Source organism: Chelonoidis abingdonii, chromosome 15 (assembly GCF_003597395.2).
Source record: "Chelonoidis abingdonii isolate Lonesome George chromosome 15, CheloAbing_2.0, whole genome shotgun sequence".
Lineage (NCBI taxonomy): Eukaryota > Metazoa > Chordata > Testudines > Testudinidae > Chelonoidis > Chelonoidis abingdonii.
Window position 1 is genome coordinate 29,413,433 of NC_133783.1, and position 19,510 is coordinate 29,432,942.

The following is a 19,510-nucleotide window of genomic DNA, read 5'->3' on the forward strand; positions in this document are numbered from 1 at the left end:
ATCTGTTTATGACAGATGGGTCACTCAGTAATTGCCCTGTTCCATTTATTCCCTCTGAAGCTCAGGCGTGGGAATCTCCCTCACATCCTTTGCAAAGAAGACTGATGCAAACAATTAATTTAGCTTTTCTGCAACAGCCTTGTCTTCTTTGAGTTCTCATTTATCACCTTGATTGTCCAGTGGCCCCACTGGTTATTTGGCAGACTTCCTGCTTCTGATTTACTTAACAAATATGTGATGTTAATTTTTGTCTTTTGCTAGTTACTCTTCAAAAAAATATTTTTTTTTTTTGGCCTGGCTAATTATACTTTTACACTAGACTTACCAGAGTTTATGTTCCCTTCTATTTTTCTCACTAGGATTTGACTTCCAAAATATAAAGGAAGCCTCTTTGTCTCCAACTGCCTTTTTTTCCCCCTCTGTTGTTCAGCCATGGTGGCATCTAAAAAAAATTTTTTTGGGGAGGGGGGGGTGAGTATACATTTAGTGTGAGCCTCTATTGTGGTGTTTTCAAAAGCTTCCAAGCAGCTTCCAGATAGTTCACTGTTGTGACTAGTTTAATTTCCCTTCAACTAGCTTCCTCATTTTTGTGTAATTCCATTTTTTAAATTAAATGCTTCTGGTGTGGGTCTCTTTGGTATTTCCCCCCACCCCACAAGGATGTTAAATTTAATTACATTACATCCTATTGATTATCATTGTTCAACCAAGTTTCTGTGATACCTATTATATCAATATCCTCATTTAGGCACTCGAGTTCATTCATCTTAGTACTTAGACTTCTAGCATTTATATACAGGAACTTTCAAAATGTGTCACTATTATGTTGTCTGTCATCATGTAATGCAGTTGAATAAGACTCTTTTTCATTTGACTGTTTCTCTTCAGTTCCTACCTGTACTTTATCAACTTCTGTCTCTCCTCTTTACTAGGATATAGACAAAAGCCTTTAATAAATCCTCCTCTAAGAGCTGCCTCTGTCTGAACTGTGTGCTTCTCCATACCTGTCAGCTATCCCTCAGCCCTTAGTTTAAGATCGAGTCTGTGACCTTTTTAATTTACATGCCAGCAATCTGGTTCCATTTTTGTTTAGGTAGAGTCCATCTTTCCTATATAAGCTCCTTCTTTCCCAAAAGGTTCCTCAGTTCCTAATAAACCTAAATCCCTCCTCCAAACACCATCATCTCACCCACACATTGAGACCCTGCAGTTCCGCCTATCTTATTGGCACTGCATATGGAACTGGAAACATGTCAGAGAATGCTACCAGAAACTCCTGGACTTTAATCTCTTACCCACCAGCCTAAATGTGGCCTCCAGGACTTCCATCGTGTTGCATCTTAAAACAGCATGAAAACACAGTAGCACAAACTGTCTTAAATGATATACATATTCCCTGCTTTTCATGGGCTACCTATTAAATGTAAGGTGTTCGTTTTGACCTATGAAGCTCTAATTATCTTGGTGCCTGCCTATTTCAATGACCATAGATATTGCTGCAGTTAAGATCAGTGCAGGTATCTCATCCAGAACCTCTAACTTTAAGAGAAAGGGAGCTACTGAGACAGCATGCTCTTGGAGGACTCTCAGTTTTGGAACTTACTCTCTTCCTTGTACCAAAAGCCCAAATTTGTTGATTACAGTTGATCAAAAACCCCAGAGACAAGCATAGGGGCATAGGGGAACTAAAATTCCCATGAGGCACCATAATGGCTCTGGCAAACACAGAGATTAATGTCAAACTGACCAGAAACAGTGTTTCATTTAGATTTTCCTCATGGTATATGCCATCAAAATCAAATATTTTCTGTTGGAAAAATCTGATTTTAATGAAATCCCATCTTCCCCAGGAGCAAATGTTTCATTTGAACGTTGTTACCTCTTATACTGTTGACTTTAGGACATTGAGCAGTTGATCTCTTTTCTCACACTTTGGGGGAATGAGGACTGCATTGAGGATTTGTGGGTCAAGTGTTTTTTCCCTCCCTTCCTGATTTTTGGGAATTAGCTTTATTGAATTTTCTGTTGTAGTATTACTGTGCTTGTGTATATGACAAAGGCATCTGGAGCCTTGGATAGGCGCTTTTTATATATTTTATAAATCCAAATAATAAATACATTAATAAACTACTACTGAAGCCAACAGGCTTTCTTTTTCTCTTTATTTACTTGAATCTATTCCTTTTCTTGGAAGAGAAGCTTAATATCTACTTACCTTAGCTCTACAAGTGAATCTGGATGTGGTTACAAAATAAATAAAGGTTCAGGCTTTACTGCTCCTAGGTATTTGTACATTCTTTTTTTCTCTCTCTCTAATATGAAAACAAGTCCACTTCTGGTCTTCCTCTCTGCAGGATGTAATTTTCACTGCCAGTACTTGAGCCCACAATTATTTTTACTTTAGATACTAATATCACTCAATCCTTCTTGCCTTACCACACATTTGATTGATTACACTTTCTAGGCATTGTTCATCAAAATAAGGAAAACATGGGCACTGTACCACCCCTTAAAAAGGTGCAGAGTGTGCTTCCTGCAGGACAGGTCACCCTCCCTCCTATCCATCTCTGGTCTCGGTGGAATGGAGTTGTCACCAGTGGTGCTTGTCTGGCATAGCCCTTGCATGCAGGGGAATTTAAGGACTGCAGTTATGCTTAGATGATTATGAGCATGGAAAGTGGCAAAAGGTTCTTAACATCCTTCCATACTCACATGGTGGCAGAACACATCTAGCCCATTAATATTTCAACACAAGCCCCACTTGCGGGTGGACAAATACTCTACTTAATCTATGTCTACATACTTTCTCAAAAAAGCACCCAGTGCTTAACAAAAACAATGAAATATGACTTCCTTTCACTGATTTATCTCAATCTGAAATTAACAAGAGTCATTCTATTGCCTTCAATATGCTTCATCCTGTCTTCCCCAGCTGGTTACCACTAAGCATGCTTTCTTCTCCAGAACTCCCTGCCTGTTACCATATTGGCAGGGATCACTAGAAAGCTGTGCTATTTTTTGACTGAAGGCCCTAGCCTTACGTTTCTCCTTCTTAAAATAGATGGAGTGGACAGAAATGCCACCTCTGCCCCTTGCTGTTTCAACTAAGTGCACCACTTCTGTGGATTTGTTTTCACTATTAAGTAAAAAAAAGTGGGTTTTTTACAGCCCAGTAACTAGTGTGTGATAGTTATCTTACTGTAAAATCCTGGAGGAGACAAGACATCTGTAGTTTTTACCACAAGATAGCAAGGTGACATGCTGACACTATACCCCACGCCGATGGTTGACCATGCCCTCGCTTACCTCACGGTGAAACTATACTGCCTTGTGTTGATGGGTATTTACCACCAAAAAGGTGTGTTTTTACCACTGAATATCATGCCTTAAAGACATAAACTAAATTTCTCCCAGTTATTAGTCCCTTTATTTTCACTTCCCAGTGTTCCTCAGGAAGGATCAGTTTCCTCCTGCATGTCTCAGGTAGGAAGGGATCTACTCAGTGCTCTTTTTCCCTCCCTGTAGCAGAGATAGTGGCTCATTTTCTTCCTTCCCTATGGGAATGCCTGGGTCCATTACTACACAGGGTCCATATCTTTAGGGATCCCTAGTCTATTTGATCGAGCACAGATGATGTCTGTGAACGACGGAAGCCTGAGCCTATGCAGAATGAAAATAATGCCAAATGAAGCACTCCCTCATTGGAGTCAAAGGTGTAAAAGGCAACCACACCACCTGGCAGTGCAAGATACTGAACATTTGCCACCCTTGTAACTGTACATTGGGTTGGTGGTTGCTCCTTTTACAACATTATCTCTTTGCTAAAATATGCATTTATTTAAAAATAACTCAAGCAAGAGAGACTCCTAACAAATATGGTAAAATCCTTGTTTTTCCTAGTTACATGAAAAATGGAAGTGGAAGCTTCAGCCTACCAGATAGAGGATTGAAACTTGGAGAAAGTAAAGTAGTATTTCTACATAGCTCTGTAATCGTCTTTTCAATACCATAACTGACTGTGCAGCCATGGAGGCTGATCTCTGTTCTGGAGGGGTTTTTCTTTTTCAGTAGTAGATGTAAAACTCCCAGGAGCAGTTACAGATTCTGCCAGGTAAGCTGAAGCCAGCCAGACTCAGGGAAATGACACTTAGTGATATCTACTTGAAGGTGCAGGAGTGGGAGTTTGTTCTCTGTCTGATTGCCCCCAGTTAGGCAAGGAAAGAATTTTTAAAAGTCTGTGTGACCCAAGGATTATGTTTCTCTGGGTTGCTCCACAGCTCAGCCAGGAAGTAAAGAAGTACAGTGAAACCCCGCTATAATGCAACCTGTCCAGGTGCTGGTGCTTTCTGTCTCTGGCAGGTGCGGGGCCACGGCTTCTCTCTGGTTTCAAGAGGAGCTGCGGCTCCCCGCCTGCCAGGGACAGAGAACTCCGGGGCTGTGGGCGCTGGTGCTCTCTGTCCCCAGCAGGTGGGGAACCGCAGCTCCTCTTGAAGCAGGAAAGAAGCCATGGCCCCGCACCTGCCGGGGACAGAGAGCACTGACTCTGGCAGCACCAGAGAAGCCGGAGAGAAGCTGGGGCCCCACACGCCTGCTAGGGACAGAGAGCACCGGCTCCAGCAGCCTCGGAATTCTCTGTTCCCAGCAGGTGTGGGGCTGCAGCTTCTCTCTCCTGCCAGGTGTGGGGCTGCAGCTAATCTTTCCTGCCATGGTGTTGGGTATACTGTATTATACCTTAAAGGGGAGCCAACCTGTGATCGCATTATATGCGATTTCACGTTATGGCGGGGCGCATTATTGCGAGGTTTGACTGTATGTGCTGAGTCAAAGTTTTCCCCTGCTCTTTCCACCAAAACACATGAGTATATGAAGTTAAAGTTTTCACTGGCTTCAATCTTGAAATCCTTCATAAAATGGGCCTCTACTAAGGCCTGGTCTACACTACGCGTTTAAACCAATTTTAGCAGCGTTAAACCGATTTAACTCTGTACCCGTCCACACTGCGAGGCCCTTTATATCGATATAAAGGGCTCTTTAAATCAGTTTCTGTACTCCTCCCCAACGAGAGGAGTAGCGCTAAAATCGGTATTACCATATCGGATTAGGGTTAGTGTGGCTGCAAATTGATGGGATTGGCTTCTGGGCGGTATCCCACAGTGCATCACTGTGACCGCTCTGGACAGCAATCTGAATTCGGATGCAGTGGCCAGGTAAACAGGAAAAGCCCCGCAAAATTTTGATTTTCATTTCCTGTTTGCCCAGCATGGAGCTCTGATCAGCACGGGTGGCAATGCAGTCCCAAATCCAAAAAGAGCTCCAGCATGGACCATACAGGAAATACTGGTTCTGATCGCTGTATGGGGAGACAAATCTGTTCTATCAAAGCTCCGTTACAGAAGACGAAATGACAAAACGTTTGAAAAAAATCCCAGGCTAACACAGTGCTGCGTGACAAGCGTAACAGGAAGCCAGAGACTCAAATGGACGCTCAGGGAGGGAGGGAGGGGGACTCAGACTCCAGCTATCCCACAGTCCACAGCAGCTCCGAAAGTATTTGCATTCTTGGCTGAGCTCCCAAGCTGTAGGTTCAAAACAATTGTCCGGTGTGGTTCAGGGAATAGCTTGTCAATTTACTCCGCCCCCCACGTGAAAGAAAAGGAAAGAAATCGTTTCTTGACTTCTTTCAATGTCACCCTATGTCTACTGAATGCTGCTGGTAGACGCGAGCTGCAGCAGTGAAGCGCAGTATCCACTCCTCTCCCTGCCTGGTGGCAGACGCGCAGTAGGATTGGTAAACCGTCCTTGTTATCAACCCGTGAGTGCTCCTGGCTGGCTTCAGGTGAGCTGGCCGGGGGCGCCTGGGTGAAAATAGGAATGATTCTTGGTCATTCTCAGTAGATGTACAGAACGGCTGGTAACCGTCCTTATTATAGCAACTGGTGCTGACTCCATCAGCCCCCTCTTTCCTGTGTAAAGAAAAGATCTGTCCTGCTGGACTGCATAGCAGCAGCATGCTGGGCTTCTCTCCCCCGCACAGCTTTAATCTCCTGCCTGGACGTCATAGCACGGGAGGCTGCCCCTCATTTTATCTCACTAACAAGTAACTGTTTCTTATCCTGCATCTTTATAACTTCATAGACAAATGGGGGACACTGCCACGGTAGCCCAGAAGGTTAGGGGAGGAGGAAGCAATGGGTGGGGTTGTTGCAGGGCATCCCTGTGAATGACATGTAGCTCATCATTTCTGCAGGATCTGATACACTGGCTCTCTAGTACACTTGCCCCATATCTAGGCAGGGAATAAATGAGGGATTGACTCAGGGAGTCATTCCCAGTTTTGCCTTTGCGCCCCGGCCGATCTCAGCCAGGAGCACCCATGATAGCAGCACACAGTACAGAAGGACAGATAACCGTCATCCTTGCCAATTTACGTCGTCAGCAGACGGTACAGACGACTGATAACTGTCTCTGCATTATGCAAAAGCAAATGAATGCTGCTGTGTAGCGCTGGAGTATCGCCTCTGTCCGTGGCATCCAGTACACACACGGTGACTGTTAAAAACAAAAAGCTGAACGGGCCCTTGGTTGCTGTACTACGGCGTCTGCCAGGGCAATCCAGGGAAAAAGGGCATGAAGTGATGTCTGCCGTTGCTTTCCTGGAGGAAGGAATGACTGAAAACATTTACCAGAACCCACAACATGATTTTGCCCATCAGCCACTGGCTTTCAACCTAGAATTCTCAGGGCGGGGGAACTGTGAGAACTATGGGATAGCTACGGAATAGCTATCCACAGTGCAACGCTCCGGAAATTGACGCTAGCCTCGGACCATGGACGCACACCGCCGAATTAATGTGCTTAGTGTGGCCGCATGCACTCGACTTTATACAATCTGTTTTATAAAACCGGTTTATGTAAAATCAGAATAATCCCGTAGTGTAGACGTACCCTAAGAGGCTATACAGACCTTTATGGTACTAGGACTTCAGGTAGGCTCCAGGATGAGGTATATGGGTGTTTGTAGGAGAGAGAGGGTAGAAAGACAGGAAACAAAGATAAGATACTGAGTAGTGGTATGAAGTTGGCTTGCTCCACAACCTAGGAGACCAGAGATAACTTCTGGAAGATAGTTTTATAGGTAAAACTAAGGAAGAAAGTGAGATTCTGATGTAGCAATCAGTTTTCAAAAACATTTCCCCAGTTTACCATAATATGAGGGATGTTTTAATACCATATTTTGTGAATAGAATTCAAAATGTTGATAGTAGGCAACTCATTTGCAGTTCATCACAGAGTCATTATTTGTTTGCAAAGCACATCAATTGCAGTAAATTGCTATGCATATTACATGGCTCTTCAAAGTACTTTCTAACATTTTCAACAGAGCTGATTTAGAGCTCATCACAGATTCCTTTTCTGTTTCTAAATAGCATAAATGGTAAAGAATTGCTAGAAGACAAGAACTGGTTATGCATATTATTAAAAGGGAACTGTTTAATATATTTTCTTTTAAAGTTTCTTAAATAGGAAAAATCATCTGTCTTCTTCATACATTAATTTAAGTGAGGTACTAACTGCATGATGAGGGAAAACTAAGTGATGCCAATTTGTAATATGCTAAGGGAAATAGAAACTATTAAAACAAAGACTTCCTCTAAAAACATAAATCCCTCAACAAAAGGGAGGGGGGTGGGGGGAGGGGAAGTTCCAGTATATTTGCACGCAGTGTTTCAGCTTTATATAATGAAGGACTTTTAAAGTCTATCTTATCTATAGAACTATTGTGAACCATTTCATTTTTCACTGAATTTCCCAGTTTTTGTACATAATTTTTATGGTCAATGAATATTTATAGGAACTGAATATTTATAGTTTCCTTCGGCGAAACAGAGTGTATTTGGAAAGTAGAGTTTACATTGGTAGTAGGCAAACACAAGACTATATAGCCGATGTAGATATGTAGGCAGACAACCATATTTACCTATTCTCCTTCCCCTTCCTGTCCAGGCGCTTGATAAATCCTGTCACCACTTTTTTTTTTTAACATCTCTTTAATCTGCCCATTCAGGTCTATTCCTACTGCTAAAATCTTGTTCATTTTGGAGTGGAGACAGGTAGGAAGAAGTTGCAGACTGGCATTCTTATGGAAGCAGAATTTATATTGTGGTGCATTGTTTGCACAGTAGCTCTGGTAGAGTTCATAAGCCATTGGGTGCCATTTTGTAGGCATAGATCTTGCTGGACATAAGTAAAATTTGAGTGAAAGGTTAATATTGTAAACAAAGGGGGACAGGCCATATGATTTGAGTGAATCTGTAAACAAGACTGTGCTAGAGACAGTATCTCCAGGTCTGGTTGAGATAAGTGGGATAACTGATAATCTTGAAATGCAGATAAAGGAAAGACATAAACAACTGGTTCTTATATGACCCATACAATGTCCAAACCAATTAGATTCAAGAAATTCATATGTTAGTAGTTAGGGAAAAGTATATAAACTGTGTGGTGTTGTAGTCGAGCGTGACCGGGGCTCAACCCTCATTCAGGGAGGGGAGGGGAGCCACGCCGGCTCACCATGCTCCGGCCTTCCGGTTGGGTTAAGCAAGCAAGGTCACACAGAGTCTGAGCTCAGGCCCTTCAGCAGGGGCTGAGCAAACAAGGAAACACACACAGTTTGGGCTCAGGCCCTTCAGCAGGGGCTGAGCAGGTAAGGCCACAGTATATAGTTGAGCCCGGGCCCTTGGGCAGGGCGGAGCAACACACAGTCTGGGCTCAGGCCCTTCAGCAGGGGCTGAGCAAACAAGGCCACACACAGTCTGAGCTCAGGCCCTTCAGCAGGGGCTGAGCAAACAAGGCAACACACAGTCTGGGCTCAGGCCCTTCAGCAGGGGCTGAGCAGGTAAGGCCACAGTATATAGTTGAGCCCGGGCCCTTGGGCAGGGCGGAGCAACACACAGTCTGGGCTCAGGCCCTTCAGCAGGGGCTGAGCAAACAAGGCCACACACAGTCTGAGCTCAGGCCCTTCAGCAGGGGCTGAGCAAACAAGGCAACACACAGTCTGGGCTCAGGCCCTTCAGCAGGGGCTGAGCAAACAAGGCAACACACAGTCTGAGCTCAGGCCCTTCAGCAGGGGCTGAGCAAACAAGGCAACACACAGTCTGAGCTCAGGCCCTTCAGCAGGGGCTGAGCAAACAAGGCAACACACAGTCTGAGCTCAGGCCCTTCAGCAGGGGCTGAGCAAACAAGGCAACACACAGTCTGAGCTCAGGCCCTTCAGCAGGGGCTGAGCAAACAAGGCAACACACAGTCTGAGCTCAGGCCCTTCAGCAGGGGCTGAGCAAACAAGGCAACACACAGTCTGAGCTCAGGCCCTTCAGCAGGGGCTGAGCAAACAAGGCAACACACAGTCTGAGCTCAGGCCCTTCAGCAGGGGCTGAGCAAACAAGGCAACACACAGTCTGAGCTCAGGCCCTTCAGCAGGGGCTGAGCAGGTAAGGCAACCACTGTAGGTGGTCTCCTTAGGCAAAGGAAGGGGGGAGTCTGCCACCCTTAAAGGGGTGGCAGGGGGAACGCAGGCCCTCCCACTCCACTGCGTTCCAGCCTGGGGCCCTAGCAGCGATCAACGCCGCTGACGGTCAGTGGGGGATCCTGACCGAAACACACTGAAATGGGCTCAGGCGAGTCTGCAGCCAGACAGGAGTCGGCTGCCCCCGGGCCACTTCCAACCTCCGCCTCCCTGGGTACCTGCCCTTCGCCGATGTCGTCCGGGGGTTCCCAAACCATGGGTTCCTCAGCAGGCTCGGCGGTGGGAGGTCCAGTCCACTCCTCCAGGTACCGGGGTCCGGGCGGTCCGGTCCAGTCCTCAGGGTACCGGGGTTCGGGCGGTCCGGTCCAGTCCTCCACAGGCCGAGCGTCAGAGGGCTCCGCCGGCTGCTCTGGGTACTGGCCCCAGGGAAGGTCAGGCCAGTACCCCTCCGGATACCGGCGCGGGGTAAGCCGGGTCCAGCGGGAGCTCGGGCCTCAGCGTCTGCCTTCTCTGGCAGCCTCCTCCTAACTGAGGGCTGGGGCCGGGCTTTTATACTTCCCGTCCCGCCCCTTGACTTCCTGGGGGCGGGGACAGGCGGAGGGGGCCTTGAACTTCTGGTCCCACCCCTTGACTTCCGGGGGGCGGGGATAGGCAGCCGGGCCTCCGCCCGGGGCCGCAGGATTTCTGGCCTATTCCCTTCAGGAGCGTGGGGGAGGGGGGCCCCCTCGCTACAGGTGTGTAACATAATTGGGATTGTGGTATCACCATGATCCTAAACCCCTTACATCTGGTCCTGGCCAGCATGAGCACGGATTTGTTACATGCCTAATAAAGTAACCTGAGTGATGAGCTGGAAATGAACTGAGTTTTTTGGGCTTCCAGGGAACTAGACGAAATGTTGTCCCAGAACTGGATGAGATATTCTGGATAAGCCAAATGGAAAATCCCAACACATTTCAGACTCAGAATACACTTATGCATCCTATTTGACATATACTGGTCATGTTAAAAAGTCAGCCATATGCCTATTTGACAATATGTACAGCATTTTTCATATAGAAAATATCTATATATTTTATTATTACAGATAAACAACCACCAACTAGAAGGTGCACAGCCACAATTCACAAAAGAAAAAATAGGTGCAAGACTCATATAAGCAACAGAAACATATTACTCATTGAGAGAGTTAGCACGTTTGGCAAGCCCAAGGAGAAATAACCCAATAAAGTCAGAGACCTGAAAGATCTGCTTCAACACAGACACCTATGACTTACTTTAAAACAACATAAATCAAACTCTGAAAACATAAAGGTTCTCAGGTTTTGAAATAAATGAAAAAAATATCAGCTGTGACCAAACACTTTGAAAAATGGTAATAAAAACTTGTCTCACACATTTTCAGAAAATAAATAAGTGAATATAATCATTTTAACAAAAAAACAGAGCAATTTGTTTGCTCTGTTCTAGCCTCTTTTCATCACTCTAGCATCAGAAAAGGGCAGAAAGTTGGTGTGAACCAGCAAGCTAAAATTCTGGTTCTGTGCCTCTTAAGGGAGATACCAAGGGTGTGTTTGGAATGCAGTGTTCTCTGGTGATCCCCAGTTGTTATAATAGCCCTTGGGGGCCACAGTTTGAAGCTTTGAGGCTGCTCTAAACATTATTTAGTTAGTAACAGAGCAGAATTGATTTCATGTATAGGGGTTACGCCCAGCATTTATAGTCAAATTCAATCTATGCAGGTAAAGATAAAACTTACTTAGTTAATATGAATAAATTAGATGACAAAATTACAACAAAATTATTGGGGCTCAAATCCCCTCACATTCAAGTCAATGGGCCTGGTTCTGCTTTCACTCTGGTATAAATCATGAGCAGCTGCAATGATGTTACATTAGTGTGAAACCACTAGAAGACAGAGGAGAATTGCACTCATGTTTTGTTAATTCACATTCAATTTATCTGTGCTAAATAAGTCACTTTAATTTTTCTATCAACTTTAAAGGTGTGGTCATGTTATCATACACGGTCATTCTCTAACTGTCCACAATTGCTTTGGATAATGGATAAAAAATGCAGCTTTTTAGTTTCTGGATTTTAGCTAACAGCTCCTTTAGAATATGTTACAAAAATGTAGTACACCTGTGCTCCATTATTCACAGATTTTCTTAAGAAGAAACAGTGTATTAAACTGTGACATTAAGAGTGAGATTATTCCCTGCCCACACTGCGCCAACTCAGTCGCTTTCATTCAATTCCTGTTAGAGTAAAAGCTAAGATAAAAATACAATTACTTTAATTTATTTACATATGTTTGATTTTGCAAAACATTAAGTATATAGCCTTGAAGTAAGTACTACAAGTGATTCTATAGTTTATGAAGAATTTGTTACATGAAAACAAAGAATAACACAGTGAAAAGTAAAAAGTGTTTTTTCACCACTTAGGAAACGTAAAAATGTCTATTGGAAACTTCTCTAATGGATCATCTAGTACAGACTAGATGTGATTAACATCCAGTTACCTTGAGAGAGGAGTGTACAGTCTAGCCTTAAATAATTGGCTCCATGCAGGTATTGGTTACACAGAGCAAACCACTTTAAAAAGAAAAAGATATATTCTCCTACCAAAGTACTAACATCATTTCCATTAATGTTATGCAACTCGTGTTTCTTTTATGTTTTTCAGTTAGGATTCAGCTTATTTCTATACTTCACCCTTTTTTTTGATAGCTATTTTCTTATAGTGCAAGAGATCAACATAAAACTAAAGATCCAAATCTTGCTAGTTTTACTCATATATGCAAGATTAACAGAAGTAATCCTAGATAAGCATTCCCAGGGAGACTTACTTTTATATTTTTGTGTCTCATTTGTTCATCATGTTTTTTTCTGACAGCTAATATGTAGCTAGAAAAGTATTTTATTGACTTTACATATTTCCATTTAAAATTGATGTATAGAGTTTAATATTGTTAACGTGATCCAAATAAATTAGACTATTTACAATTAAGCGTGTATTTTTGATATACACAGATTTAATTTGGCACAGGTTTATTTATAACATTCTGAATTATTATGGTTATTTTTCAAAACACTACAAACATTTCTCTGGCAGCAGCACAGGAAATAAAAAGGTCCCATGAGTGCTTTATTGTGCTGCTTGATAAATGTATGCTATGCTTAGATTTCTAATAAAAACAGAGGTTGCAGAATTTTCTCACATATTAAATAAAAGAAATCAAAGGAAAAGCAACAGCATATTAATGGAGGTTGCAGAACTAAAAAGAAGTTTAAAAATCAACTTTTTTCATGAATATTTAAGTATTATGCCTTCATTCTTTTGTTACATGACTATAAGATTGGTTTTGTTGGTCAAGTTGTGAAAAAAAATCAAACACATTTAAAGCACACAGGTTAAAATTGTAATGGGTCTTATTAATTGTGCCTGTAATATTCAGAAGTGTATAATTCTGACGTGCAAAATGGGCAGTTAGTAGGCAAATACCATGCTGTATGCAATGCAATTATTTTAAATTAATTTTATGAGAGTAAACAGGAACCCAAAGATGCTTCAAGTCCTCTTAAGGAGACTCATCAAAAGCATGTCACTAAATAGATCAGACTTATTGCTAGGTTTTATACAAAGACTAAATCAAAATACATTTTGTGTGGCACATATACGAAGCAGAAGGAAAGTGAAAACAAATTCATAAGCCAAGAGAGTATTGAAATAGCCTGATTCCTAGAATGTACTAACTGCTTTGGGAGTTGAAAACACTCAACAACGTGCAGGCTAAGGCCCTAAATTAGCAAAGAAACTTCCAAGATCAGTTTTCTAAATGCTAAGTGATCTCCCTCTCAGACTAAATGAGTCAAAGCTGAGCCTCACTGAGGCTACTGGCCCCTGGTGGTGGAAAGTTTGCCAGAGGATGGGAGCAGTGGAGCAGGCTGGCCGCAATCTCCACTCCACTGCGGAGGACCAGAGTCAGCCAGCACAGACCAGAAAGATGTGAAGGGGTAGTGGTAAAATCCTGGCTTCACTGAAGTTAGTAGCAAAAATCCTATAGGCTTCAGTAGAGTCAGGATTTCATCTAGGAAAAAACATTAATTTGGTATAGCTCCTGGGCAGACCCTTCCAGCAGGTCATTTGTTATATCTGGACATGTCTGCCCTACCCTGCTGTAATATCAACAGGAGAGCAACAGACGTACTGTTACCACCCAACTCCAAGGCTGATATTGTCCTCCAGTGAATGCAGAAAGATGCAGATTTCACTATCTGCACCTTCAGAGTTTAATCAAGCTCATTATGTCTAAATAATGGAACAGATAACCACATCTGGAACAAAACTGTGAAGCTGTGAGTTCCAAAGAGAGCCTAGAACATTTTCTTACAGGACGACTTATAGCCCATGGACCTCATACTATCCCCAAGAATTAAAATCAATTACCTCTTCTAGGACATCAGCAAGCTTACTGAGGATCTCTTCAGGAAGACTCTGGAATGTTGGAACACTGTAATATAAAATGGAAAAGTACTATTGTTTAATTGATAAAGTTAGTTTACTTCATAAAGTCAGTTAATCAAAAAGGTTCCACAAGAGCCAAACAACTCTATTATTTAAAATCAATATGGACTCAATCTTGTCCTGTAGTTCCTAACATCAAGACCAGAATACCAATTTTAGCTTAATAAGCATAACTCTTCAGGACTGATCATCATAAAAGCAGCATACACAGTGAATTCTTATTTCTCTCTGCCTCCTTGGTGTAATTTAGGCATTCAATGATTACAGGACAGTAAGGTACATGGAATAAACATTTTGAAGCTATGCCTTTCCTGTATAAGGTGAAATGTGAATATCCTCTAAAAAATATCATATTGGGAATCAGCTAAATGAAACTATGCTACAAACTCTTCCGAGTGGCTTTTCTTCTTGGCTGCCCCTAAGTGCAGCTCCTATGAACACTTGAGTGAGCCACAATATCTAGGCCAAAGTTTTCAAACACAAGAATTAAATGTGCCTCCTAAATCTACATTTTGGTTCCTAAATAATTAGGTTGATTTTCAAAATTGCTGATCACCCAGCAGCTCCCAATTCATGTCAATGAGAGCTACTAGATGCTCCAAACTTCTGAAAATTAGCCCATTTACTTAGGAGCCAAAATCAGGATATAGGAGATGAAATGTTAGAGTCTTATTTATGTAAATCTTGGTTCTGATTGCCGAGAAGGAGGAAACAAAAACATTAAAAAGTTGGCTTATTCCCACTACCATTTGTAATCCCTGGGTCCCTGGTCGTGACCTGTCTCTGCTCCCATCACGCTAGCTTTTCTTCATTTGAATCATGTTCACTTCAGAGTGAGCACAGAGACGTGTTCACATTGGGATTATGTTTTAAATTATCTTTTAAACTACTTGAAATCAATTTCATATCATGTTTTTAAAGTGTTACAATTTAAACCCTCCCCCACCCTGCTCTTCATTAACTTTGATTAACAGGATTTTCAAATGCTATTTTAGATTTAAAACGTTAACACCATTGTAAAGCTTCGCTTATAAATACATTATTCTTTGAATTAAATGTTAATTTAAAATATTTTTATAATCATACTAATTGACATATTAGGCTTCTAAGTTCTTTTCAGTTTAACAATATTTTAATTAGAGAGGGCTAGTAGATGCAGTAAATGATGGATGAAATTCATCCTGTGAAAAGGGCCTGTCCAAGGCCGATCATTTACATTCTACTTTAGCTGTCAGAACAGAATGTAGATGGGAGATGAGCGGTGTATAGGCTTTGGGTGGGCCCTCTATACAGGGTAAATTGTACCCTAAATGAATTCGTCATTCTTGCCTGTGTAGACGTGGGTTCAGGGTTTTTTCAGATCACAGAAATAGAATCCTTCCATAGTGTAGAGAGCCAACAGAAGCCCCCTGCATCACAGAAACCCTCCACAAAGACTATGCTGGGGGTTTGCTGGTAGGACAGCCACACATGGGTGTCTGCACACCGACATGAGGCACAGATCGTTTCCTGGCAGCCCCATATAATCCAATGTGGAAAGTCAAGGGCTAATCCAGAGACAGCCCAGGGAGGGACCAAAGATCCCAAAGTCCTGGTCCCCAATTGTACTTGTTTTGAGTTCCACAGCCACAGATTGTAGCCCACATTAGCAACCTAATGCTAGGGTAGGGGTGAGAGAGGCAGTGCTGCAGTTCTGGACTCTGAATCTGAGCCAGATTTCACCTCACTAACTGGTCAAAATTCCATCCATATAAAGTCTGGTTCTATACAGGTGGTGTAGATCCAGTCTTGAGAGGTGCTGACTGTTCTTGTTGCATATCAAAGTAGTTAAAGGTACTCAGCACCTCACAGAATTGGGCTCCTGTGAGTCCTCAGTCCTGCAAGGGAGTGAAGCATCTGTAATTCCCATGGCTGTTTATGGGAGTTGTGGCTGCTAAATACTCCTAGGATAAATCCCCAAATTAACAGAAAATTAACACTATTTATGGTAGTTTATAATATGCACCATATCAAATAGTAACAGTATCATATTTGGGGCCAAATCTCCTTCTCATGTGAAACTCCCAAAGCACATTTTTGAGCATGTGTTTACCAGGATTTGTCCCTTTATGAGCTTAAATTTAATGTGTTCTATGACATGGTTTATAGTAAGTTCTTAAAGTAGACCGAAGCAGTCATTATTTATTAAATATTAGTAATATGTATAAATTAACTGTATTAATTACTAATTGAGGCACAACTGACAACTTATGAAATCATGAGATAAATAACATGTACAATTAGTTCTTTTTCCAAAGCCTACTGAAATCAATGAGAATCATTCCATTGAATACAATGGGCTTTGGATCACTTAGAAACTGAAAGTAATTTCCAAAGGCTTTAGCAAAAATCTAAATATATGAATCCCATCCAATCTATAAAAATAATGATGCAAAAGTGGTCAGACTAATTAAGTTATTTCAGTTCCAGTAATAAATACATTTTAAAAACCCTTAAATTTGCCAAAATGTAAGTCCAAGCTTCTGTCATTCACAGTATTTTTTCTGCAAAAAACTGTTTGCAGTGGAGGTACACCGCTGCTACATACTGTGGACCAAAGTAAAGAGATGGGACAGAAATTATGTGTTGCCTGGATCTCCATGTATTACAGAAATTCATTATTCCAGCTTTACCAGTCTCACAAGAAGAATCAGAAAGAATGAAATGATAGAGTGATATTTCCTACAAAAGACAGCTGTCTAAAATTTTGCGCTGTAAAACTCCACCTAAATCAGAATTAGGACAGAATTTAGCATACCACATTTTTTTAATGAAAGTAATTTCCCTTTTAGGGCACAGAACTAGGCTACAATGAAGGTAATAGATTCATTACAGTCTAAGTTGTAGAGAAAAGAACTTACTTTATGAAGCCTATTCCTTAAGCAAGTAATAAAAATGGCTTTGTGTATGTTATATCAGACAAACAATCTCAGTGAACTAAATAGTCCTATTGTTGAAAGCTTAGGGCAGGGCTACACTTGCAGATGGAGAGCGCTGTGAGTAAAACCCGCCTTCGGAGAGCACAGTAAGGAAAGCACTGCAGTCTGTCCACACTGACAGCTTCAAGCGCTCTGGCGTGGCCACATTTGTGGCATTGGAAGCAGTGCATTATGGGCAGCTATCCCAGCATGCAAGTGACTACAACATGCTTTTCAAATGGGGGTGGTGTGGGGTGGAGTGTGTCAGGGAGTGTGTTGTGTGTATGTGGGGGGAAAGAGAGTGTTTTTTTGGGGCGCTGAGAGTGTGTCAGCATGTAAGTTCAGACCTTCCTCCCCCTCACCTGTCTCTCTCACTCTCTCAAAGAAAACAGTAAATGTTTGCTTTTTCTCGGAGCTGATAAGCAGCCGGCTTCTCTGAAATGGAGCTTTGAAAGGGCATTTCCACATTCCTGCAGCTGATTTCGCACTAATGACAAGAGTGGCCACTTGACTTAAGGTGATTATGGGATGTTTCCAGAAGCTGATCACAGCGCAGTAATGCAACACCTCGTTCACAGTGGTGCCGTGGCGCTCCAGCGGGGCTGCAGCAAACGTTATTCCACTCGCCCGAGGTGGAGTACTAGCAGAGCTGTAGCTGCGGAGTCAGAGCGCTCTATGTGCCTTGCCAGTATGGACGGGGAGAGAGCTAGGGAACCCAGGGCTGCTTTATTGCGCTGTAACTCGCAAGTGTAGCCAAGGCCTTAGGGTATTTAAACAAATTAAGTTCACAACAGAAAAGAGTGAAGGAAAGAAAGAAATGTTTAAAGCTTTTTCATTGCAAAGGAGCAGATAATTAGACAATTAGAAATGTTGACAAAGCACAAGTCCCAAATAAATTATATCCCAGAATTACAAAATTAATATCTTAGTAAACAGAAAGCCTTTAGAAAGGATTTATGATAGCTCAGAAAGGACCAGGGTGCTTCTAAATGACTGGAGGGTGGCAATACAGTTAGCTTGTATTTACATTGGGGAAGATGCTCAGATACCACAATGATTGACAAGCTTATAAAAACTTATTTATGAAAGGAATAGAAAAAACAATTATTGATCTGTGAGCCTGATTTTATGAGGATGGCAATGTGAGATGAGGATACACTGATAAGGAACAAGATTATGAAAGTGAATAAAATTATGAAATGTGCAACATTATAAATGTATAACTCAGTATTGGATAATTAACTTGATACATAAGAAATCATGAATAACTTTTCCATTGATATTATCAAATTGATAGATGAGAAAAAAACAATAGATGTAGTTGGATTTCAGGAATATTTTTGATACTATATTTTCGGCATACTACAGATTTACTTACAAAGACCAATATTTTCAAGTATGAGCACCCTCAATTAGACACCTGAACCCATATTTAGTCAACCATGTTTGAAATTTTTGGCTAAACTCTAAAATAATAATATAGGCAAGGACTATGGCATAAGCAAAGAGCTAAGAGAAAGGTGGTCATGAAGAGAAAGATATATAGTAGAAAGATAATAACTGGGCTGATACAAGGCTTAATATTAATATTAATATTTTCTAACTTTTTACATATGTTTTCAGAAGATTGCAGGTAGAAAAAAACTTATTTTGTTGATTGCATAAAACTGGCGAAGGCAAAGTCTGAAAATATGTAAAACGGAATAAACATTATTCTGGATGTAATGTTAATTTATAAACAAAGACCTGTTATCTTCGAAAAAGAAAGATTAGAATGCAAGCTCATAAAGTAAGATCTTAAATGGAAAGGCATCAGTTCATGCTAACTAGGGGAATGACACCTAGTTGAGGTCACAAAATTCAACACACTTGCAGAACCCAGTCCCAACCTCTTTCACTTGCCTGTTTTCTGTAGATATTCTCCCCAGAGAGCAGGAGAAATCTGCTATCCCTCTTCTTTCCCCCTTACCTCCAGTGTCTGAGGAGCTTGTGAAGGCCAGGGATCTTCTGGACCAGCTATCTAGAAACAAATGGTACTGATTCTCCTCGGACTCCAGAGATGGGTTTCTGAACCACAAGGTTCTTCTTGGCCAGCCACGTAGAAGCAAATGGACTCTCATCTCCCACCCCATGAACTCCGCCAGCAGGCTGTCTCATCATTATAGCAAACTGGCAATGCTCATTCAGGTACATTCATGTTTTCCCCTGAACTATTTACTGTGAACACTATTTTTTCCAGTTGCCTTAGATAATATCACATTTTGTCAACATCTATGTTATTGCTAAGTATTTCTTGCAGATATTGAGATGGTGCTACATAAGGCAAAGCTGGAATGCTCTTAGAGGTACTCACTCTATCTGTCCCTAATAAATGCTAATACTTGATTAGGCTGATTCTTCATTACTTGCATACTCCAAAATCCAATTGAAATCATTGTTCAGAGAACGGAGATGGGACCCTGCATAGTAACTAATTTTCAGACCAGTGGTTAAGAACTGG

The 19,510-nt window shown here is 41.9% G+C and overlaps 1 protein-coding gene across 2 annotated transcripts in view; it reads right to left on the reverse strand.

The window, feature by feature from the left end:
- Positions 1–19,510, reverse strand: part of PRKG1 (protein kinase cGMP-dependent 1) — a 952,768-nt gene that overhangs the window by 259,257 nt on the left and 674,001 nt on the right. For both annotated transcript variants that reach the window (XM_075072659.1, XM_075072658.1), the window contains exon 5: positions 13,976–14,039. In XM_075072659.1, coding sequence (XP_074928760.1) covers positions 13,976–14,039 — 64 coding nt within the window. The remainder of the gene's footprint in view (positions 1–13,975; positions 14,040–19,510) is intronic.